Genomic DNA, 24,822 nt, shown 5'->3' on the forward strand with positions numbered 1-24,822 from the left:
TACATGAGAGCAACATTAATTCAGAGGTAGACGTCTAGAACAAGTGCCGATTCAGACATCTTAAACACAATAGAAGTCGATCACACCGTCATGTAAATTGTTGTATGAACTTCCCTTGGAAAATTATGTTGCACTTTAGGTAGGTTGGTTTACCCTACGATCATGCGGTCTTAGGTTCCATCAAAATAGATCATGTTGTATATGGAAGGTAAGAGAACCCTCAACCCAAACCAATATGTCGACAATAAGAACCAGTGGTGAAGGGTCCCTTGTGCTCACTGATGGTGACTACACTGAACACTTCTTGCTTTTAGACTGCTACATAGGTGTAACCATCTGCATCTCTTTATAAGTAGCAATCCTGATCCGTAAACCCCATCATTAGAACCCTGGCCACCCATATCATCTCAAAGAAGAGATGTTGAAGCCTCATGTCCTCACACCAAACAGTGCTCCCTTCCTCTTCTTCTCCCATGGTTCCCTTCTTTCCAGCCACCGCTCCTCGTCGCTCCGGCTTCGGCCAACGGCGGTCCAGCTACAAAAGATAGGGAAGCGTGGCTGCATTCGTTGTGCTTCAGGGGAAGTTCAATCTTCTTCAGTAGATAGTGGTGCAGCCATCAGTACTCTCAAAGCGGTTGCCACCGTTAAAATGACGGTCGGAGGTTTACTGAGTAACCTCGGTCTCTCGCGTGCACTCGATGTCACTGCTGATCTCCTCGGTAAAAGCCTCCTCCTTGAGCTCGTGAGTGCCGAGGTCGATCCAAGTAAGCGATCAGTTAAGCTCATGTTAGTAGAGGCTAGAGAAATCCTTGGTTCGTTTTGTTTCTCCATGCATATTATTAAGGTTTCATGTTTCATGCATCGCCACTGAGACTTGCCTATAAAAAGAGATGGAGCAATAACGTTTCCAGACTACTCGGTTCTTTGTTATATTGATTTTTTTCTTTATTATTTTTTGGTGAGTTTGGGACATGGAGCTAAGATTTGATTCAAACTTTGGGATTTTTCACTCTACCTTTGCCGTCGATGCGGATAGATGGAGTCTAGTGTTGTCTTCAAGTCTCACGAATGTAAGTTGAGACAAGTCTAAGTTAATTTAATCAATTATGAAGATTTTTACGAGTAATTCAGGTATGCAACTAAGCCACAAGTTCACATATTGAATGGCTCTCGCGCAAGAACATGCCAAGAAAGTTAAGTGGGGGCTCATTTAACTGAATGCTAAACATGTTTTGTGATAAATATATTTAGGGTATGGCACCAATTAGTTGGTCGACCTAATTTATGATGTCTCATTATATCCTTTGCTCTGCTCTACCCTTGGGAAACTTAGCTTCGGTTTTTCTTTTCATAAGGTAGAGATGTCGCATTAATTTAGTACGAATACATCCAATAAAATCAAAAAATAAAATATCATGAAAAATAACTATAAGTATCGGTACTGAATCGGTCCACAAAATTGTACCATATTAATACTCCGCAATATAGGAAGCTATTCAATCCCTGTTATCCTTCCGATAGACATGTCTAGCACAAAATAAGACACTCCCTCATCAATTTCCAAATCTCTTGCAAATAAAGGTGCACAACGCCACTTTAAATGTCTTTGAATCCATTCAATCATGATAGATGAGTTGCCCTCAATCAATGCTCAGAGTCGACCTAGCTTCAGCTTCTAATTTGACTGTCAATCTAGCAAATGCCCTAAATTAACTTTTTTTTTTCCTTTTCTTTATTTTGGATGGTGGTTAAATAGTTTTTTAATCTCTATTAATTTACAAAACAAGGCATTGTTATTTATAAACATGGTAAGACTGATCATTGAACGATTGGTTCAAACCAAAAGCCCAACCTTAAAATTTCATTTTTATATTCTTATTACTATGTTAGGTATTCTGTGTCTGTCATTGAACCTGCCAAAGAATCTCCTGTGTCCAAAGTCACAACTGACTTCTATGCAGATAAATGGAGAACTTTGTGCCGCGCGCTTTACCATTCAGACGCAGGACTTTAGAGCGCATGGATATCCTATCAAAATCCTACCAAAATATCTCACCTCGTGGACCACCAAGTCTTGCATCCCTTTCCTTTGGTAGCTTCACCAACCATACTCGGGGTTTATCTCAAGCCCATCCGAATGGAAGTAATTCTAGACAGGATTAAGGATAATATTGTAGCATTTACTACTTGCGATGTTTATTACCAAAAAAAAAAAATAAAAAAAAAAATAGCGATACAAATGTGACATTATTGAAAAGGGACAATTTATTGGACATCCAATGATGGGACCATTTGTAGGACCCGGGCTCAAGTGGTTCATATATGCTCGACAAGAGCTGATAGTGGTCATACGCGCGTGTCGCTGTCGGACTGGCTAATGTCTTGAATGGTAGATATCTTGAATAGGGGAGATGCATCACATCACTAGGGCAACTTGCAAATTCTCATGCCACGGATTCTAATTAGCATGACCTTGTGAAGGAGAAATTAGGTGGATGCAAAGGGATAATAAAGAATTATTGAGACAAATGAAAAGAGATCGATAGCTGGAGTAGATTTTATTGGTCGTGGATTTGGTTATGATGCTATGGTACTAACTGATGATGATATTGACTGATGCATGTATATTAATTTTTGTATGCAAGAAACGGGACTAGAAAAGGAAACTATTCAAGCCTACGCTCACAAGGGCAGCCAAGATACAGATGATATCAACTATGAGTGTGACTTTACGATACCCAAGGGTTTTGGTGAAATTGGAGCGGTTTTGGTGACAAATGAGCACCATCAGGAGATGTTTCTCAAGGACGTCACATTCAACTCTGACGATTCCACCACCCTTACAATTAGTTGCAACTCGTGGGTGCATGCCAAGTCTGACAATCTAGAGAAGAGAATCTTCTTCACCAACAAGGCAAGTCTTTGCATTACCCTCCGACCAATAATTTTCTATGCAATTATTCTAGACTTAATGTGAAGACCAATTACATTATAGCTAGCAATCTAAAATTCTAAGTCTTTGCAGTCTAACTTTTTTATATACGCATGCATTTGTGACCTTTTCGTATTTCTTTTGGATTCAAGATACCTAGCTTACCATCTCCATCAGTATGATTTGATCGCTATGATTTAAAAGTCCAAACATCAATCGTTCGGCCCAGTTGCAACCTCATCATAGGACAAAAGTCCATCTCATTTGAGCTTGCAAAATTAAAGGCTTTTCAGCAACATTAATTATGCTGATCTTTAATTCTTACTTTCACCTCATGTATGGTATGTGGAGGATTAATGATCACAAAAGACTTTGGCACGTGCAAGACTATCAATATACTGGTTGATGGGAAGTAGAGGGGGGAAGAGGTAGTTCCTGAGAAATGGAGAGGGGGCTCTTATTTAATTAGAATTTTAAAAGGAAAGAAAGTAAAAAAAAGCTCTTCCCATAGAAAGTTATTTCTTATATTTCATAAAAAGTAAAAATTCATAGGAGATGTGGATTTTGGCACTTCCAATAGGATAGAAAGTGGTGGTACTAATTTTTCTCAAAATATTCTTTTAATATCCATGGCTAAAATTTTACAAAATATCAATGGATGGTTAAGATAAAATATTGAATAATGATATTATATTATATTATATTATATTATCCTAATATTTATATGAATATAATATTAATATTATATTATTTATTAAATTTTAATATTATTTTTATATTTATGTAAATATAATATTTTTATTAATATTAATATAATATTTATATTAATATTATATTTATATTTATTTAGTATATTTATTATATTAAAATATTAATATATGTTAGTATTATATTAATATAATAAATTATAATATTCTAATATTATATTATAATATATTAATATTATATTTATATTAATATAAATATAATATTAATATTTATATAAAATTTAGGAGCAAAAAGATATGGTCTTATATCTACTAAGGATATAATAGGTATTTTATACAGTTTTTTCGAAAAAATAGATGCTCAACCAAATATAAGTTAGCTATTCTGTAATAAGTCACTTTCTTATAGTCAACCAAACATGACAAAATTTTATTCTCAGAAATAACTTCCTAGAAAGTAAATTTCTAGGAAGTTACTTTCTAAAAATAAAGGTTCTTCCCGTGAACCAAACGAGTCCTCTGTGATTAGGTTGGGTTTTAGTGCAACGTCCCTCTCTAAGGCACCAAGTTTCCAGTAGGAGCATGGACATATAGCGCATGGATGATCCTGTGTGGTTGTATTCTGAAATTAAGCTTTGATTGCAATGGATAACGTATAAGCATTTTAGAACCTCATATATAGAATCCCCTTCCCTTTTTGGGAAAATTATTGCCTATACACCGATAAGGCTGCAGCTGTACATGCAGTCAATCGTGATTGTTGATTGTTATAATAATATATCATGATTGATTGCATGCATGACAACATGGTGCATGCCATATAGGCTAAGATGCCTTCTTTTTATGGCATACCTTTAATAAATACTATTGCAAATGTTTTACATTGGACTAAAACTACTTTAAAATTAAAACCTCTTTATTTATGGTGTTTCTCTCAATTTATGTAATAAAAAATTAATTTTTATTTTCAAAAGCATGCATACTTTAACATAATGGTGGTTATAACATTATAATAGCTAATTTCAGAAGGAGTTTGACCTATTATAGATATGAATAAAGTTTTTTAAACTACACTCGTTATTTGACCATTATTTTATTATGTCAACCATTTTATCATAAAAGTTAATATTTTAAATTCAAATTTTCTTACTAGTTAAAAAGAATTTTTATTTGCTTTATATTTTTTTCATTTATATGTCAACAAGGATTTGGATGAATAATTATAATTTTCATTATTATTTTTTAAAAATCATTATTAATTATTATTTCCTATTATAATTACATGTAACAGCCAACTATCAGACTATTACAACTACTACTATTTTAAATCCAAAAATTCTTATCCTACATAATTTTGATTTTGTAGGAAAGAACTGTGTAATGAATTTAATAGAAATTTATTATTTTTTTGATGGAAAATAGGAATTTATTATTATGGATATATTGTAGGTAGAGATGATTTAATTGAATGCTTTTTGTTTCTCTAGCAATCTTTATTATCTATATATGAATATATAGTTGGGGATGATAGTAACTGTACACCCATATGTAAAATACTATTTTTTTTCCAAAACAATGATTTTCATTTCAAAAGGCAAAGCACATATATAAAAAAAAATTAATAAGAAATATCTAATTGAGTTTAAACTTAAAAATAATTATCCACTTAAGTTTCAAGTAAAAGATCCTATCAATTTGAAATATAACTTAAAAGTAACTACCTAAATATGATGAAATGATCCAATTATCTTTGCAATTATAAAGTAACATCATACTATTATAAAGTAATACTATACTATTATAAAATAATACTGTACTATAATGAAAGCAACACTATACTATTATAAAGTAATACTACACTATTATAAAGTGATACTATACTATTATAAAGTAACACTATATTGTTATAAAGTAATACTATGATAGAAGAATACTACACTATGATAATATAATACTACCTTATTGTAAAAAAATACTATATTAATATAATATAATAAAATAATAATATATTATTATAAAAAAATACTATACTAATATAATGTAATGCTATCTTATTGTAAAAGAATACTATACTAATATAATACAATAAAGCAACACTACATTATTATAAAGAAATACTATACTAATATAATGTAATACTATCTTATTGTTAAGAAATACTACACTATGATAATGTAATACTGCAGTATTTTAAAGGATATAAGAATAATTTCAGCTAAAATGGATGTTACTTTTAACTTATATTTGGAATGGATAGGTATTTTTACATAAAACTCATTTGGAAAGCTGCTTTTAAGTTGAAAGTAGAGCTAGAAATTTATTTTTAGTTTTCTATATACAAAATGACTTCAATATAGATTACAATAATCAATATTGATAATAGGATTTTCCTAAAGTAAAATAACTTTTCTTATTATTCTATAGATAACATGATTTTGCTTTGAAAGTTTTTATAACTCATCATCTTTACAATTCTTAAGATTTGATCATGCTGACTTTTCTTCTTCATTTTTTTCTCGTTCATCTTCCTCTTGTTTTCATCTGCTAATCTTGCTAGGCTCCTCATGGTAGATGTAGGACCAAATCTCTTCTATAGAATTTTGATATTCAAATTTGAATTAAAATTTATGTTCCCTAGAATGTATCATAAATAAATTGGGTGTCTTGGTGAATCATCAAGGTTAACGGACACCCTCTAAAACATCCCGAACTTCCTAGACTCACTCAACAATGACAAAAAAAACAAAAGAAAAGAAAAGAAAAACCTCTCTTTGCGCCCATTTTGGACATTCTTGGCAAATGTAGCTGTTCTCTTGCTCATAATTTCATTGAGATATTTGTTATCTTTTAAAATAAATGTTATGAATATTACATTATGTTTAGAACTAAAATGAAACAAAACTCTCCTAACATATAACATTACCAATCCACACCTAAATAACTTCATTATATCATTGTCAGTCCTAACGAATGACTTTAAAGAATGCCAATGACTTCGACCCTTGTACATTTACGAGTAATTAGCACATTCTACTTGGAAGTTTCCTTTTTCATATTGCAACCAAATGTTGTCACGATCTCTCAAACATACCCATGTATTTCTACTAGTCTTACTTGCCAGCCCAAACTCCAAGCGGCCTTCGTAGGTTGAGAAGTAAAGAACTTGAAAACAAGCGAGGGGATGGCCGTGGAGAACGCAAGGATTTCGAAAGGATTTATGACTATGATGTGTACAACGATCTAGGTGATCCTGATGATGACGACGACAAAGCTAGACCAGTCCTTGGTGGTAGCAAGAAACATCCCTATCCAAGGCGTTGCCGGACCGGCCGCCCCAGAACAAAGAAAGGTAAAATATATGCATGCTTATAGTTTTCTGCCTGTAATTTGATGCAGCTTTGAGAGAGTTTGGGATTCTTTTGGCAGCAAATTGTGTGCGTCTCACATGAAAACAACCTAAGATATTGGAACAGTAAACAGCTCAAAGTTTTCAGGCTGTTTGGACGTTGGCGTATTAACTGGCTTTATGTGATGCATGAGTTTTGTTTGTACGTAGCACCTTGTTACAACCAATTCCAATTTGTAGTTACTACGAAGTGAGATGGTATTAAACTTGGACTCATAAGCTTGTTGCTAATGGATAATGGCATATGTGCGTAGATAAATATTATCATCCCATTCAACTTATGTGAACAAATCTGTAACTTGTGAACAGACCCTCTATCAGAAACGAGGAGCAGCTCCATATACGTACCGAGGGATGAGACCTTCTCCGAAGTGAAATCTGTACAGTTCTCGGCAAAGACGTTGCGATCTGTGTTGCATGCAGTTGTTCCCTCCATCCAAACTGCACTCATCGACTATAATCTCGGCTTTCCTTACTTCACTGCCATTGATAAGTTATATGATGAAGGCTTCACCTTACCAAAGCAAGAAGGGGTTGGCTTCCTCCGAAGCATGATCCCTCGGTTGGTGAAGGTCATTACCGATGGCACCGATGAGGTCCTGAAATTTGAGACACCAGCCCTCATTGAAAGTAACTTCTCTCTCCTTCTGGCTTTTGATCTTATAACACCCTTTTTGTCCCCATGGCTAAGTTCATCTGTTTTACAAACTGTAGGGGACAAGTTCTCATGGCTCAGAGATGAAGAGTTCTCTCGGCAAACATTGGCGGGTATCAACCCATATGCCATTCAGCTGGTCACGGTAAGGCTACCTTCGAGCATTATAGTTCCGACATCTTTTTACATTTGCATTTTATAATATCTGATGATCTATTAGTTAATACTTTACACAGTGTGGGAAAGAAGAATATGTGGAAAAGAAAAATACTGTGAAAATCTTTCTTCATGTACTTTTATAATGAAAAAAAAAAAAAAAAATATACAAGAGATTACAACTACTAGGATGATATAAAGATTAAAAAAATATCAAAGCTGCAAATGGATCTCTAGGATAATCAATCCTAAATTTATACCATTTAAAATTCAAAATTTCTCAAATTATAGATCCTTGATATTGGGCTTGATATAGGACTAAGATGGAGATACTTCAAACACATAGTATCATCTGAACAAATCAAAAAGTATTAAATTTATTACATAATTATTCAATTATTTATAATTATTAAATTATTTACCTTTCTAAAGATTAAACTCTCTTTTCATATAAAAACCTTGGTTCACTATTGATCATTTAAAATTTAGGTTTTTTCTTTTACTATAAATTTACTGACTGTCTTTCATAGAACTTAATTATTTGTATTCTAGAATATTTAAAATTATGATTAGCAATCAATACCCAATCAAACTCAATCATCCTTGAATGATCAGATGTCGACTCATAAGTAACCTAGCCTACATTGTTTTTTCTAATGCCGTGCAGGAGTTTCCATTAAAAAGCAAACTTGATCCACAAGTCTACGGCCCTCCTGAGTCTGCTATCACAGTAGAGATGATCGAAGAAGAAATAGGAGGCTTGATGACAGTGGAAGAGGTAATACTTGCGTTCTAATTTTTCTATTAGATATTAAACTTGTACTGTTGCAAGAATACGATGGGAACCAACTATACACATTGGGCTGGCCCATGGGCCACAATTTACATGAATCAGGATGAATCTGTTGAAAATTTGGAAAAAGTCCCCCGCATCATGTTTTTGCTCGAATTAGACTCCTAACAATGAATTGATAGAATCCAGCTCGAGTAAGAAATGTGAAAACCAAACAAAGAATGGCACATTTTGGGCCACTCTAGACCACCATGTTTAATCCCTCATGACCAACGTCTTTTGCTGTGATCTTTCTTTTTTTAAGAATTAAAGGAAGAAAGGGAAAATGTTTTTTAAAAATCCTCTAAAAGACACAAGATGTCCATATGAATTGTGTTTATGCATTAGAAGCTCATAGCAATTTCTTCTTGTGTTAATTCCTGGAGGCACTCAAGCAAAAGAGGTTGTTCATGCTAGACTACAACGACCTTTTCCTTCCATTTGTGCACAAAGTTCGAGAGATAGAAGGCACCACCTTGTATGGATCGCGTACCATCTTCTTCCTTACAAACAGGGGCACTCTGAGACCGCTTGCCATCGAACTCACCCGGCCAGCCTCCCCGACCAAGCCCAAGTGGAAGCAAGTCTTCGCGCCTTGTTGGGATGCCACGGGGGCTTGGCTCTGGAAACTCGCCAAAGCTCAAGTTGGTGCTCATGATTCCGGCTACCATGAGCTCATCACCCACTGGTACGTGCTTATTCTAAGGTTTTAAATTAAACGTAACATATTTTAATCATCCAAGCCAAATAGTTTACAGGGAGATCTGCCATTCAAGTTCGAATCTGGGACCAACATTCGAGAATGCACCATCCAGGATTTGAACTTGGAATCTCTTGTTGATAAAGCAGAGGGTTGACCATGGGGATAAGCTCTAATTCAAATCAAATTCATTTTTTGTACTTGTGGAGGGTACAAGCTCTGATAAGATATTGCCTTCACATAAAAAAGTAGCAAGACCATCCCAAATTCAAATTAGGCCCAGGATCATTAGCCTTAGCTAGTCCAATCTAATCACACCCTTGACCTAAGCCACCTAAACTCACAGTCCAAATAATGACACTTGTGACATTATAACAATATATTTTTTTTACAAAATTTCAAGTACCCAAAGCATCATCGTCATATCATTAATTTGCTCTACGTTTCCTGTTCTGCTGAGAGCATTGTTCTGCCGTTTTGTCATATGCTAGGATGTTTGTCCGTCTAATTTGTTTGGCCTTGGCCTGCTTACCTAGCCTTTTCTCTCAGTTTCGGCTATCTTAATGGAATGTTGGTTCGTATTTTAAAACTTACCCTCGCTTATCTAATTAAAATGCTTTCAGTTTAAATTTAGTTATCAGTGGATCCTCAAAAAAGATATATATATATATATATATATATATATATATATATATATATATATATATACATATATTTAAGAATGAGAAAAATATATATGTCTTGGGGTTAACATAAAACTTCATTTTGTAAATCAATAGTGATACATCATTGCAGGCTAAGAACCCATTGTTGCGTTGAGCCATACATCATTGCAGCAAATCGGCAACTCAGTGCGATGCATCCGATTTACCGGCTATTGCACCCACATTTCCGCTACACCATGGAGATCAACTCGCTTGCTCGGCAATACCTTATAAGCGCAGCTGGGATCATAGAGTCATCCTTCTCCCCACGCAAATACTCCATGGAGATCAGCTCCGTTTTCTATGACCAGTTCTGGCGCTTCGACATGGAGGCCTTGCCAGCCGACTTGATTCGGAGGTACTACTCTTCTATTATATATTAGATTAGAAGGCCTCTATCTAACCCACGAACAAAGACCTATATCCAAATTAAATTTGAAACTCTATCACAGTTTTATTCTTTTTAATGTCAGGGGAATGGCGGTCGAAGATCCTACAGCTGAGCACGGGCTCAGGCTAACCATCGAGGACTATCCGTTTGCAAACGATGGCCTTCTGATCTGGTCTGCCATCAAGCAATGGGTACAGGACTACGTCTCCCATTACTACCGGGACTCGAGCCATGTGTTGGAAGACTACGAGCTCCAAGAGTTTTGGAACGACGTCAGGACCAAAGGCCACGGAGACAAGAAAGACGAGCCATGGTGGCCAAAAATGGACAGCCCGGAGAACCTAATCCACATCCTGACCACCATGATGTGGGTGGCCTCGGCACACCACGCTGCCGTCAACTTCGGCCAGTTTCACTACGGTGGCTACTTCCCCAACCGGCCAAGCATTGCGCGTACCGAGATGCCGGTGGAGGACCTGCAAAGAGAGGAATTTATCAAATTTTTGGAGAAGCCGGAGGATGCACTTTTACGGTGCTTTCCCTCACAGATTCAAGCAACCGTGGTGATGGCAGTGCTGGACGTGTTATCGAGCCATTCGCCGGACGAGGAGTACCTCGGCGGGGAGCCAGAGTTGCCTTGGGTGCATGATCCGATAATCAAAGCAGCATTTGAGAGGTTCAATGGAAGGTTGAAGGAGATTGAAGGAATTATTGATGGTAGGAATAGAGATCCGAAGCTTAAGAATAGGTTTGGGGCCGGAATACTTTCTTATGAGTCCATGAAGCCTTTCTCTAAGCCCGGGGTCACAGGAATGGGAATCCCGAACAGCATTTCCATCTGAAATTAGTTAATTGGTATTACTTCACCTATCTTTGGACTTCAGAGAAGATCTTGTAGAATACAATGGTGGGACTTATATTTGACGACGTTACATCTCCTAGAGTCTAATACGCGGACGGCGTTGCAATTTTCAAATCAATTTGATGTTTTATTTTTCATGGGCTGTCTGTAACAGCGGTGGGCCTAGCTAATTTGATGTTTGCATTGGATGCAATCTCCTACCGTTTCATTTCTATCTTCTTTCTTATTTATTTATTTATTTATTTATTTTTTTATGTTTTTTATATTATTTCATTCACCTATTCAATGTACGTGTGGCTAATGACTATTTTAAATCTCATTAAAATATACCATGTTTGATAACCTAGAAACCTAACTCTCAACCTTTCTTTGCAAACTTGTTCTTGGAATGGAGATGTAAATGTTTCTCGAAAGCAGCCCAACCCATTATCTAATGTTATTTGCTGCAATGAATTTGGTACTTCAGAGGGAGAGGAATGCAAGAATTTTCCTCGACAAACCTCAATTGCGTCATCCACATTGAAAGCTCTTGTTCTTTTCGTTAACCGATCCATCTTAAGTGATTAAAAGCTTCTTCTTGCATGTTAGGATTTGACGTCTCGAAATTCGATCTACATTGAGCCTACAGCGAGGTTCGCGATAAAAAATGGAGTCCAACGAGACCAAGATCATCCAAAACAAAGCTCGGACGGAGAAGATATGTGCTTTTGAAGTCAGCACGAAATTCGAGATGGTGGAGGACCGTCGTCTGCCAGCGGCCCGGCCGCAGGCGGCGGGACGCGGCCCAGCGCACAGCAGCGTGCGGGTTGGGCACGTGCAGGGCGCAGCCCAGTGGGTGGGCCCGACCCAGGCGCGGGCACGTGGGGCGCGTGGGCCAGCCCAGGCCCAGGCGGGCGTGGCTTAGACCCAGCGAGCCGCTGGGAGTCCGATTCCACGGTCTACCATGGATCGGATGGTCCACGGCCAGGTGCCTGGACCGTGTGGACATTTTTCATACGTTTTGTATGGTCCATGATACTATTCCGTGGACTGATCGTGATCGGATGGCTCAGGGAGCTTCCAATCTTCATCCAATCGCTTGGAGCTTGATCTTGGGGTTTTATGGCTTGGTTATGAGTCCTAATACGGATCTAATTAGGGGTTTAAGCCTTTAAAAGGCCATGAACAGTGAAAGAGGTGTGTGTGGCTTAGTTTTTTCACGGGAGAAGAGACCATGGATGCGCACGGATTTTAGAGAAGACCGTACTTTTGAAGAAAGAGAGAGATGTGCGGTGCTGTGAGAGAAAGAGCTTCAGGGAGGCTTTTGGACAGCAGACAGCGGCGCTTCAGGAGTTCAGGAGGATCTTCCTAGAGAGAGATTTTGTGAGAAAAAATTTTCTGTGAGAGAGAAATTGGGTGTACGAGGGTTGAGGATGAGATCTCCTTTTGTAAAATTTTTTTTCATAGTGAAGTTTGCATGCTCCATGGAGGCGAGTCTTTTTGTGGTTGATCCACGTATTTTGATTATTTTTTATTTTATTTCTTCTTTCTTTCTGCTGCATCGCGCAGTACCGAAAAAGTTTTGGAAGGTGGTGTCCTGGCTAGACATCCACCCAACAAGTGGTATCAGAGTGAGGCGATATAAAGACGCAGATTGCAGTGGTGGTGAGCAAGACTGAAGATGGAGAAGACAGGCTTAATCAAAATGAAGATCAACAAGTTTGATGGAAAGAGTAATTTCTCCTTGTGGCAGGCAAGGGTGAAGGACGTGCTCATCCAACAAGGGTTGATCGATGCTCTCTTGTGCGAGGAGAAGTCAACCACCATGGAGATGCGGGATTGAAAATGACTACAATTATAGGCAGTGAGTACCATCCGTATGTACCTAGCGGATGAGGTGGTGATCCATGTGCTGAGCGAGACTTCTCCGACGGTGCTGTGGTCGAAGCTCGAGGAGTTGTATATGGTGAAGTCTTTCACCAACACTCTTTTTCTTTGGAGGTAGTTTTACCAGCTGCGGATGACTAAGGGATAGAGTGTGCAGAAACATCTAAGCCACTTCTAGAAGATCCTCACCGATCTCCTCAGCGTTGGTGAGAATGTTGAGGAGAAGATCAGGGCACTGATTTTGCTAGCATCGCTTTCCTCTTCGTATAAGTCTTTGGTGACTGCTCTTCTAGTAGGGAAGAGCACCATCAAGATGGACGAGGTCACTATGGTGATACTCCAGAACGAGGTTCTTAGGAGGAAGAACTCGACTTCGAGCTCAAGTGGTGGTAGCTCAGCTTTGATGGTTTCTGGGGGAGCAAGAGGTGGTAGATGGAGTGATAGGAGATCACGACAAGGGCGGTCCAAGTCCAAGAGAAACTTGAGCAAAATCAGATATTACCGGTGTGAGGAGTTGGGGCATCTAGTCAGAGATTGCCCTCAACTCAAAAATTAGACGGTGGCTGCTGTAGCGACGGTCGGTAGCGATTCAGAGAGAGATGTCCTGGAGATATCTGACGAGGTATCTACTTCTTTCCAGCAATGGATATTAGATTCTGCATGTATCCATCATGTATGTTGTAGGGAGGAACAGTTTGACTCCCTGAAGAACAGTGAGGGCACTATATATCTGTCGGATAGATCGAGCTATACGATCAGAGGTATTAGGACGGTCAGCTGGAGGACACATGATGGTGCAGTGAGGAGATTGGAGGAGGTCCGATACATACCTGATTTCAGGCAGAATCTTATCTCACTGAGCAGATTGGATTCGAGAGGCTATAGGATGGTAGCTGGTAGAAAAATTTTGAAGGTGCTATGTGGTGATAGGATTGTGCTGGAAGGGAAGAAGGGGAGCAGAGGACATTATTACCTGGCAAAGAGCCTAGTGCGAGGTGGAGCTTCAGGAGCCAAGTGGAGCCTAGAGCGAGGTGAAGCTCCAGATGGAGGTGGATCGAGCACGAGACAGGAGACTCGGGAGGACGAGAGGTAACGTCGCAAGGTGAGATTCCTATTGTTGGTGCAAAAATCTGCTTGCGCCAGAGAAGCTGGAGTTGGAGAAGTCGCGGTCGCCGCCGGGACCTGCAAAGGAAGTCTAAACCGGAGGTGGGGTTGCTCCGGCAAGACCCTCCGACGCTCAAGTCAGTTCTCTGCCTCAACAAGAATGGAGTGCTCGAACGGAGAATTTAGCAGAGTTTTGAGATAATAAATGAGCTTATCGAATAACGTATCTGGGTCCCCCTTTTATAGGCGGAGGAAGCAATGGATTGATGGCGACGTTTGTAACCGTCTCGCAGTGGACTGCCCGGGGTCAGGCGGAGTTTGCTGCGAAGCGTAGTGGAACGGACCCGTGGCTATCGCTGGGGCGTGCCACGTGGAGTTTGTCGCATGAAGTGGGGTGGCGTTTGTCGTCGTGACTTGCCAGTGGATGGGAGAATCGTGCAGTATCCGTTGCAGGAGGTGGAGCAGGATCGTGGCCGTTTATCGTGGCTGGTCAGGTAGTAATGGAGCCGCGCGGGATCCGTCATAGGGAGTGGAGCAGTGCTGTGATCGTTACTGCGGCCTGTCAGGGAGTAGTGGAGCTGCGCGGAATCCGCCGCAGGAAATGTAGCAGAACCGTGGCCGCGATTGTGGCTTGGAAGTGCTGATCTGTCGGCTGAAGTTCGGCAGTGGTCAGAGTCCGGCCACCGTAGAGATCCGGACGAAGACTGTCTGCAGCCGTTGGAATCGAGGACGGGGCCCGGCTCTCACAGGAGTTCGGGCGAAGTCTTCCTGCAATCAAGGTTAAAGGCGAAGTCCGGCTCCCGTCGGAGTTCGGTCAAGGCTTACCAGCAGTTAACGTTGAGAACGGAGCCCGGCTCCCGTGGGAGTCCGGGCGGAGTCTGCTCGCTGCTGAAGTTATCGGCGGAGTCCGGCTCCCGTAGGAGTCCGCCCGGCTCCCGTAGGAGTCCGGGCGAAGTTTTCCTGCAGTCAAGGTTAAAGGCGAAGTCCGGCTCCCGTAGGAGTCCGGATGGGGCTTACCAGCAGTTGACACTGAGGACGGAGCCCGGCTCCCGTAGGAGTCCGGGTGGAGCTGTCCTGTAGTCGATGTCAGCGGTGGAGCCCGGCTCCCGTAGGAGTCCGGGCGGAGTCTGCTTGCGGCTGAAGTTGTTGGCTTCGAGGATGAAGCCCGGCTCCCATAAGAGTCCGGGCGAAGTCTCCCTGCAATTAAAGTCAGAGGGGAGGTCCGGCTCCCGTAGGAGTCCGGACGAGGCCTACCAGCGGTTGATGCTGAGGACGGAGCCCGGCTCCCGTAGGAGTCCGGGCGGAGCTGTCCTGTAGTCGATGTCGGCGGTGGAGCCCGACTCCCGTAGGAGTCCGGGCGGAGTCTGCTTTGCAGCCTTTGGAGTCGAGGACGAAGCTCGGCTCCCGTAGGAGTCCGGGCGAAGTTTTCCTGCAGTCAAGGTTAAAGGCGAAGTCCGGCTCCCGTAGGAGTCCGGACGGGGCTTACTAGCAGTTGACGCTGAGGACGGAGCCCGGCTCCCGTAGGAGTCCGGGTGGAGCTGTCCTGTAGTCGATGTCGGCGGTGGAGCCTGGCTCCCGTAGGAGTCCGGGCGGAGTTTGCGGCTGAATTTGTTGGCTTCGAGGATGAAGCCCGGCTCCCATAAGAGTCCGGGCGAAGTCTCCCTGCAATTAAAGTCAGAGGGGAGGTCCGGCTCCCGTAGGAGTCCGGACGAGGCCTACCAGCGGTTGATGCTGAGGACGGAGCCCGGCTCCCGTAGGAGTCCGGGCGGAGCTGTCCTGTAGTCGATGTCGGCGGTGGAGCCCGGCTCCCATAGGAGTCCGGGCGAAGTCTGCTTTGCAGCCTTTGGAGTCGAGGACGAAGCTCGGCTCCCGTAGGAGTCCGGGCGAAGTTTTCCTGCAGTCAAGGTTAAAGGCGAAGTCCGGCTCCCGTAGGAGTCCGGACGGGGCTTACCAGCAGTTGACGCTGAGGACGGAGCCCGGCTCCCGTAGGAGTCCGGGTGGAGCTGTCCTGTAGTCGATGTCGGCGGCGGAGCCCAGCTCCCGTAGGAGTCCGGGCGGAGTTTGCGGCTGAAGTTGTTGGCTTCGAGGATGAAGCCCGGCTCCCATAAGAGTTCGGGCGAAGTCTCCCTGCAATTAAAGTCAGAGGGGAGGTCCGGCTCCCGTAGGAGTCCGGACGAGGCCTACCAGCGGTTGATGCTGAGGACGGAGCCCGGCTCCCGTAGGAGTCCGGGCGGAGCTGTCCTGTAGTCGATGTCGGCGGTGGAGCCCGGCTCCCGTAGGAGTCCGGGCGGAGTCTGCTTGCGGCTGAAGTTGTTGGAGTTCTTGGTGACGGAGCCCGGCTCCCGTAGGAGCCCGGGCGAAGTTGTCGTGTAGTCGATTCCACTGAGGATTTCGGCTGTGGGCATTTTATACCCAACACTAGTCCCCCTACTTTCGAGTTTGAATTTCAAATGAAGGAAGTACAGAGAGAGAGAGATGGGCACAGCCGAAATCGTCCCTTCGAATCCTGCACACTGCCGCCTCCAGATATTTTGGCATTAAATGTGCGCGTGCCGGAGTCTTTTCGAATTGGAGCGGTACGGGGGGATGCTTCGAAATTCTCGCAGGTACACTGGCCTCGGTACGGCGCAATTATGATCCTGCCAACCGTCTGCCACTTTTAGCCATCTGTCAGGGGGAGTGGGACACGTGTCGAATGCGGACTGGCCTGGGGGATTCGCGATCATTATGGCGCCGGATCCCAGGGTCTATTTAAACCCGTCCTCCCACCTTTAGGCATCCTACTCCATTCCTGAGTTCTCGCTAGTGTCTGTCTTCTCTTCGAGAGCCCTGCTTCAGTGAGCGTCTTCTCGAGCCGTAGGCGCCTCCCGTTTTTCGTCCCTTAGGTCCCTCAGAGTAATATAGATTAGTGCCAACCTTCCTCTCACCGCCTAGGGGCTTCTTTTCTCGTCATTACTTTTGTGCATCCCTCCGAGTTAGTCTTCGGCCTCTCGTTCCCCTTTCGGTCCGTCTTTTTAGGATCCTTTAGATCCCCCCTTCGAAACTACTCAAAATGTCCTCTGGCTCTTCTGCTCCCAGCAATTCCGAGAGTTCTTCTGCTTCAAACCCCCAGGTCCCTGTCTCTGTGGACGAACCCGCGTCTGGGGCTGGGCTTCGTCCGATTTTTGCACCGGGCGTTATTCCCTGTTCCTCAACTTCGGAGGAACTCCTTCTGATACGGGTTCAGTATGGGGTTCCTCCGAAGTACGACCTGGAGCTTCCTGGCCCCTCTGACCGGGCCAGCACTCCCCCTCCCGGTCACTTTTGTTTGTATCAGGAAGCGTTCCGTGCCGGACTCCGGCTTCCGCTTCCTTCCTTTGTCGCTGCCCTCTTCCGCTTCTTGGACATCTCCCTCGCTTCCGTGGCCCCGAATTCCTTTAGGTTTTTGATAGGGTTTCTCTCCCTCTGCCACGTAGTCGAGGTTCAGCCGTCTCTCTCCTTGTTTAGGCATTTTTATACCTTCAAACGCCATCCTTCGGCGAAGGACTGGTGGTACTTCTCCCCCAGTTCGGTAAGAAGGGGTTACTGAAAGGCGCCCCTTCTTCGATTCACAATTGGAAGGAGAAATACCTCTTCGTCCACTGCCCGACCCTGGAACTGGACCTGCCCCCTTGGGGCTCTCTGAGGGATTCTGTCCGCCGGGCTCCCAGTCTGGGGGAGGACGACCTCCAGGCCGTCCAGAAGCTTCTAACTTATCCCGCTCCTTTCCTTCCTAATCTTCTGAGGGAGCAGCTTCTTTTCAACATCGGCCTGAGCCTCCAGGATCTAGCGAATATTCATCTTATCTTTTCTTTTCTTGCCTTTCTCCTCTTCTTCTCTTTACCTCTTTTTCCTTCCCCCTCTCTTCTTTTTCTTTCTTTCTCTGTTTTTTTTTTTTTTTTGACTCTTGATTGATCGGTGTTGCTTCTTTTTCCCTTTTTTCTTCTTTCTTCTCTTTCTTTTTTTTTTTTTTTTAGGAATGGATGCCGAAGCGACGCGGATGCTCGCCAGGGATATGAGAGCTCAGAAGAGAAAGGGCGCGGCGGCCTCCGGATCGGCGAAGAGGGCCAGGGCGGAGGAGACGAGCTTGGCTGCGCCCGTCCAGGCGGCCCCGGCCATCGACATTCCCTCAGATGCCGAGCCAGTGGCTCCCCGGGCCTCCTCGAGGAGCCCACCGACTGGGGCCCCCGCTCCGGGGGTTCGCTCCACGGAGGCGCCCGCCGTGGAGAGGAGGAGGAAATCGGTGGCTCGCAGGGCGAGTAGCCACCGAGCTGCTGTAGACGAGTCTGTCTGCTCTGAGGAGGGATCGGAGAATCCCTTCAACGATAGGGACTTGATCAGGCGGTTGATCGACGGTTGCATCTTGTCTGACGTCGTGGGGAGGATCGACCGCACCGATCCTGAGCAGTGGGCTTGGGACTCTTTGGGGTCCTTCCTCGAGGTAAACGGATCTTTATTTACACGGTCACTCGGCCTCTGTCGTAATTCTGTATCCGTCCTTGCAGATTGGGCACCAGCTCTTCGCTTACATCGAGGCGGTGAGCCGCATAAGGAGGGACATCCTCCAGGCGGAGGAACGCTGCCAAGCCGAGGTTGTCCGACTCCAAGCGAAGTCGGCTGAAGTAGCCGCCCTCCAGGAGGCCCTGGAAAGAGAGAAGCAAGCCCGGGAGGAGGAGAGGCAGATCTTGGAGGAGTCGGCGAGGAAGGCGGAGGCTGAGGTCGCCCATTTGGTCGAGCAAATTTCGATCCTGGTCTCGGAGGCCAGGGTCCTTACGGTGGAGGAATTCAAGGCCTCCACGGAGATGAGGGACCTGAATGTCCAGTTTGGCCAGGAGGCGTTCACCAAGGGGTTCGAGCTCTGCCAAGAGAAGGTGGCCAGCAAATTCCCCGAGCTCGACCTCGACTTCCTTGAGTCCGAAGATGAGGCCGGCCCCTCGTCTGCCGCCACTGTGGTCGTACCCCCCGCGCCGGGTTCTCCACCTCCCGCCCCTGAGGTCTGAGACCTCTGATCTTGTGCCCTTATTTTGTCGTAATATTTCCTTTCTGTTTGTCTTCATAATTATTCAATCAATAAAGTCGAATTTCTTGTTGTGGATGGCTTCTCCTTCCCCCTCCTCCTTCTTTCTGCTTTTCTCCTTGCAATGAGTCGTTCCCTGATGCTTTTGCCTTCCGATGGCAGTGCCCTGCAGAAGCACTCCCCTTGCCCCTGGGGGTCCCGCTGAAATCGACAATCCAGCGGTTGAAAAAGGAGGTCCTTCACCTGACGAAGAAGTTGAAGAAGACAGAAGGCGAACTCCGCAAATCGAGAGAAGGCCATTCTGAAGCCGCCGCTGAGGCTGCCCACTTTCGGAGTCTCCATGTGAAGGCGATCATGGATTACAGTCGGAGGAAGGTGAACTTCGCAAAGGAACTCGAGGAGTGCAAGAAGAGCACCAGCGACCGTATTTGGGCTCAAGAAGTCAGGATCAGCGTCCTTAAGGTGGAACTGTCAGCTGCGAAGAGGAAGATCGGCCAGCTTGAAGGAAATTCATCCCGGCTCTTGGCCCGGGTCGATGATGAACAGAAGTGGTCGCAGAAGGTCTCCGACCTTCAGAAGCAGCTCCAAGACGTCGAGATGAGCCACGACGTGCAGCGGGCCAGCTGGCGCCGGCAGGTGGAAGAGTATAAAGGGAGATTCCGGACGGCGGCCGACGAAGTCGTTCGTCTCCAGAGGCAGCTGGCTAACAGGGCGCAGCTTACTTCCATCCAAGATTCTGAAGAGCTCCAAGCCCTGAGAGGCATTGTTGAAGGGATTTCTGTCTCCCTCGGGGAGAAGACAGTCGAGCTGCAACAAGTGAAGATCCAACTGGCGCTTGAGCGGCGGGCCGTCGCAGACGCGGAGGCGGAGTCTGAAGTTTTGAGGAAGAGGCGTCGAGAAGCGGAGGCTGAGAGCCAGCAACTTCGTCGGGCACTCCAGGACGCGCTGCGGAAGAGGGAAGAGCTAGAAGGAGAAATAGAGAATCTGAGGCAGTCCTGGTTGAGGGACGGAATAGATAACTCTAGGTCGGAGGGAGCAAGGCCTCCTTAGGGCTCTTTTTGCCTTTCTGTCTTATCATGTAGTTACTTCCTTTTTGTCGTTTTGCCCTCCTTTCCTTGGCCTTCCTGGCTTTGTAGTGTGTATATCGGAAATGGAATAAAAAGAGTATTTTGTGTTACCTCGTCCGCGCGCTGCACTAATATCGCTGTCTGCCAAACCTTTCTTGCCATCTGTCTTGCCTGATGTTGACATCGTTGGGAGGGAGCTTTTTTCTTTCATCTGATCTTGTTAGCCGGCCAGATTTTGCCACCATTAACCCTTGCTGCAGAAGTCGTGGATGGAGCCCGACTCTCGTAGGAGTCCGGCTGAAGTCTTCCTTGTAGGCGGAATCCGGCTCCCGTAGGAGTCCGGGTGAAATCTTCCTTACAGGCAGAACCCGGCTCCCGTAGGAGTCCGGGTGAAGTCCTCCTCGCGGGCGGAACCCGGCTCCCGTAGGAGTCCGGGTGAAGTCTTCCTCGCGGGCGAAACCCGGCTCCCGTAGGAGTCCGGGTGAAGTCTTCCTCGCGGGCGGAACCCGGCTCCCGTAGGAGTCCGGGTGAAGTCTTCCTCGCGGGCGGAACCCGGCTCCCGTAGGAGTCCGGGTGAAGTCTTCCTCACGGGCGGAACCCGGCTTCCGTAGGAGTCCGGGTGAAGTCTTCCTTGCGGGCGGAACCCGGCTCCCGTAGGAGTCCGGGTGAAGTCTTCCTTTGCGTCGTAAATGGAACCCGGCTCCCGTAGGAGTCCGGGCCTTCCATTTTGCTCGAGCCGGTGTGAGGTTCTCCCCTCGTTACCAGCCTGGCTGTGGGGGCGCGTTAGGGCACTGTATGGCCTCTCCCCCCATCTGGTCTAAAAGAACCGGGCCTTTGACTTTGCTTATGTCAGGATGAGGTTCTCCTCCTGTTCCTGACATGGCTGTGGGGGCACATTAGGGCATTGTAAGGCCTCTCGCCCCATCCGGTCTAAAAGAATCGGGCCTTTGACTTTGCTCATGTCAGGACGAGGTTCTCCTCCTGTTCCTGACATGGCTGTGGGGGCACATTAGGGCGTTGTAAGGCCTCTCCCCCCATCCGGTCTAAAAGAACCGGACCTTTGACTTTGCTCATGTCAGGATGAGGTTCTCCTCCTGTTCCTGACATGGCTGTGGGGGCACATTAGGGCGTTGTAAGGCCTCTCCCCCCATCCGGTCTAAAAGAACCGGGCCTTTGACTTTGCTCATGTCAGGACGAGGTTCTCCTCCTGTTCCTGACATGGCTGTGGGGGCACATTAGGGCGTTGTAAGGCCTCTCCCCCCATCCGGTCTAAAAGAACCGGGCCTTTGACTTTGCTCATGTCAGGACGAGGTTCTCCTCCTATTCCTGACATGGCTTTGTTTTTGGAGGGATCATATCCAGTCATAATAAATCCACGCCAGGTGGGAAGGGCACGTTAGGTAGAAAGGAAAGTAGATTCAAGGTGAAATCGTAAGTGATACATTTACAGTTTTTCCGCTCCTCCTTGAGGCCCTCCGGTGATGGAGTCGATGGTCCCGATGGGAGGCCGGTCCCCGAGTTGCTCCTCCCTTCTCTGCGGTTCAGGCTGTGGGAGGGCTCTTGGCCGGTCTCCTCTACCCTCAGGCCTGCGACGGATGAATCTGTCGAGTCGACCTCGCTGAATGAGCTCCTCGATCTCGTCCTGAAGCTGGATGCATTCCTCTGTGTCGTGGCCGTGGTCGCGGTGGTAGAGGCAGAACTTGTTGGGGTTGCGCTTCCCGGGGTGTGTGCGCATCCTCTCCGACCTAGGGAGCTGCTCCCTGACCTCCATTAATATCTGGGCCTTCGAGGCGTTGAGGGGGGCGTAGTTGCAAAATCTCCCTGGTGGGGAGCCCCACCGAACCCCGCGGTCCGGGCTTCTCTGCCTGCGTGCCCGGGGTGGAGTATGGGCGCGCTTATGTCCAGGAGGGGATCGGGAACGCGGTCGGGCTTCCTTTGGCCTTTTCTCAACTGCGGGCTTACTCGAATCTCCCGCTTGCCGCTCCCTTGCTGTCTCTTTGTCCTTCATTTTGAAGGCTTCTTCCGCTCGGGCGTATCCTTCAGCCCGAGCCAGTAAATCGGCAAAATCCCTAGGGTACTTCTTCTCCAGGGAGAACAAAAGATCATTCTTCTGAAGGTCACCTTTCAGGGCGGCCATGGCAACTGATTGGTCCAAGTTCCGGACCTCCAACGCCGCGATGTTAAAGCGGTTGACGTAGGCCCGTATGGACTCCCCTTCCCTCTGCTTGATGTTGATGAGGGACTCCGAACCCTTCCGGGGGTGCCGGCTGCTGACAAAATGGGCCACAAATTGGTGGCTCATTTGATCAAAGGAAAAGATGGTACCCGGCTTCAAAGCCGAGTACCAGTTCCTCGCTGCTCCCTTCAAAGTAGACGGAAAAGCCCGACATAAGATGGCGTCAGGAGCACCGTGAAGCAGCATCATCGTCCGGAAGGCCTCCAGATGATCAACCGGGTCCGAAGTCCCGTCGTAGCTTTCGAACTGGGGAAGCTTGAAGTTTGGCGGGATCGGTTCCTGCATGATCATTTGAGAGAAGGGAGGGTCAGTACAAATATCCTCACCATGAGCGGGGGGCGCGTGGCGGAGTTCTTCAATCCACCGGTTCATCTCCTGGAGCCTCCGGTCCAGGAAATCCTCTCGACTTCGAGTCTCGAGGGTCCTCTGGCAGAGCGGGGGTAGGGATCTTCCAGGGGTGGAGTCGTGGTCCGATTGAGGGCTCTCTACTCTCGGATTTGTTTTCCCGAGAAGGACGGGGCGGCTGGCCCAGGTGGCCCGCCCCGCCGCCGGGTTCTGACATTCCGGAGATGCCCTTTCCGGATGCGCCGATGCCTGCGGTTGCTGCTGCTGCATTGCTTGCACAGCTTCGATGAGGCCTCTGACCTGCTGTGCCAGCAAGTCAAATTGCTCCGCGCCGACCGCCGCCGCCGGAGGAGGAGGAGGAGGCTGGGAAACAGGAGGGGAGGCCGGAGCCTGAGATCTGGCCGCGGAGGCCGTGGACCGTCGTGTGGACGCCTTGCACGGAGGCATCGAGCGTGGATCTAGCGGGGGAAAATTAGGAGTGGGTGTCGGAGAGACGATCGGAGGCGGCTCCGTTGAACACTCCTTTAAGAACAAGGGTACTATGAGGGTTCAGCCTTCCTCTAGCGCCAATCCTGTTAGTGCAAAAATCTGCTTGTGCCGGAGAAGCTGGAGTTGGGAAAGCCGCGGTCGCCGCCGGGACCTGCAAAGGAAGTCTAAACCGGAGGTGGGGTTGCTCCGGCAAGACCCTCCGATGCGCAAGTCAGTTCTCTGCCTCAACAAGAATGGAGTGCTCGAACAGAGAATTTAGCAGAGTTTTAAGATAAGAAATGAGCTTATCGAATAACGTATCTGGTCCCCCTTTTATAGGCGGAGGAAGCAACGGATTGATGGCGACGTTTATAACCGTCTGGCAGTGGACTGCCCGGGGTCAGGCGGAGTTTGCTGCGAAGCGTAGTGGAACGGACCCGTGGCTATCGCTGGGGCATGCCACGTGGAGTCTGCCGCATGAAGTGGGGTGGCGTTTGTCGTCGTGACTTGCCAGTGGATGGGAGAATCGTGCAGTATCCGTTGCAGGAGGTGGAGCAGGATCGTGGCCGTTTATCGTGGCTGATCAGGTAGTAATGGAGCCGCGCGGGATCCGTCATAGGGAGTGGAGCAGTGCTGCGATCGTTACTGCGGCCTGTCAGGGAGTGGTGGAGCTGCGCAGAATCCGCCGTAGGAAATGTAGCAGAATCATGGCCGCGATTGTGGCCTGGGAGTGCTGATCTGTCGGCTGAAGTTCGGCAGTGGTCAGAGTCCGGCCACCGTAGAGATCCGGACGAAGACTGTCTGCAGCCGTTGGAATCGAGGATGGGGCCCGACTCTCACAGGAGTTCGGGCGAAGTCTTCCTGCAATCAAGGTTAAAGGCGAAGTCCGGCTCCCGTCGGAGTTCGATCAAGGCTTACCAGCAGTTAACGTTGAGAACGGAGCTCGACTCCCGTGGGAGTCCGGGTGGAGTCTGCTCGCTGCTGAAGTTATCGGCGGAGTCCGGCTCCCGTAGGAGTCCGTCCGGCTCCCGTAGGAGTCCGGGCGACGTTTTTCTGCAGTCAAGGTTAAAGGCGAAGTCCGGCTCCCGTAGGAGTCCGGACGGGGCTTACCAGCAGTTGACGCTGAGGATGGAGCCCGGCTCCCGTAGGAGTCCGGGTGGAGCTGTCCTGTAGTCGATGTCGGCGGCGGAGCCCGGCTCCCGTAGGAGTCCGGGCGGAGTCTGCTTGCGGCTGAAGTTGTTGGCTTCGAGGATGAAGCCCGACTCCCATAAGAGTCCGGGCGAAGTCTCCCTGCAATTAAAGTCAGAGGGGAGGTCCGGCTCCCGTAGGAGTTCGGACGAGGCCTACCAGCGGTTG

The 24,822-nt window shown here is 46.4% G+C and overlaps 1 protein-coding gene across 2 annotated transcripts; it reads left to right on the forward strand.

Moving 5' to 3' along the window:
• The first annotated feature begins 371 nt into the window (after positions 1-371).
• On the forward strand, positions 372-11,482 carry LOC105061263 (probable lipoxygenase 8, chloroplastic). 2 transcript variants are annotated; one of them, XM_010945265.3, is made up of 9 exons: positions 372-764; positions 2,646-2,914; positions 6,748-6,988; positions 7,355-7,675; positions 7,760-7,845; positions 8,524-8,634; positions 9,075-9,376; positions 10,184-10,450; positions 10,566-11,482. In XM_010945265.3, exons 1-9 carry the CDS (start codon positions 419-421, stop codon positions 11,323-11,325), a joined length of 2,703 nt encoding a protein of 900 aa, XP_010943567.2. In that variant the 5' UTR covers positions 372-418; the 3' UTR covers positions 11,326-11,482. The 2 variants fall into 2 exon arrangements, with proteins under 2 accessions (XP_010943567.2, XP_073099343.1); XM_073243242.1 differs by lacking the exon at positions 2,646-2,914 and having other exon boundaries at positions 6,761-6,988.
• Positions 11,483-24,822: the final 13,340 nt, after the last annotated feature.

This window comes from Elaeis guineensis, chromosome 1, assembly GCF_000442705.2.
Source record: "Elaeis guineensis isolate ETL-2024a chromosome 1, EG11, whole genome shotgun sequence".
Classification (NCBI taxonomy): Eukaryota; Viridiplantae; Streptophyta; class Magnoliopsida; order Arecales; family Arecaceae; genus Elaeis; species Elaeis guineensis.

Excerpts from the sequence above, each read along its gene's own strand:
- LOC105061263 (XM_010945265.3), top strand. The coding sequence starts at position 419 with ATGTTGAAGCCTCATGTCCTCACACCAAACAGTGCTCCCTTCCTCTTC. Across the intron at positions 765-2,645 it reads GAGTGCCGAGGTCGATCCAA|AAACGGGACTAGAAAAGGAA; the intron begins GTAAGCGATCAG and ends TTTGTATGCAAG. Across the intron at positions 7,846-8,523 it reads ATGCCATTCAGCTGGTCACG|GAGTTTCCATTAAAAAGCAA; the intron begins GTAAGGCTACCT and ends AATGCCGTGCAG.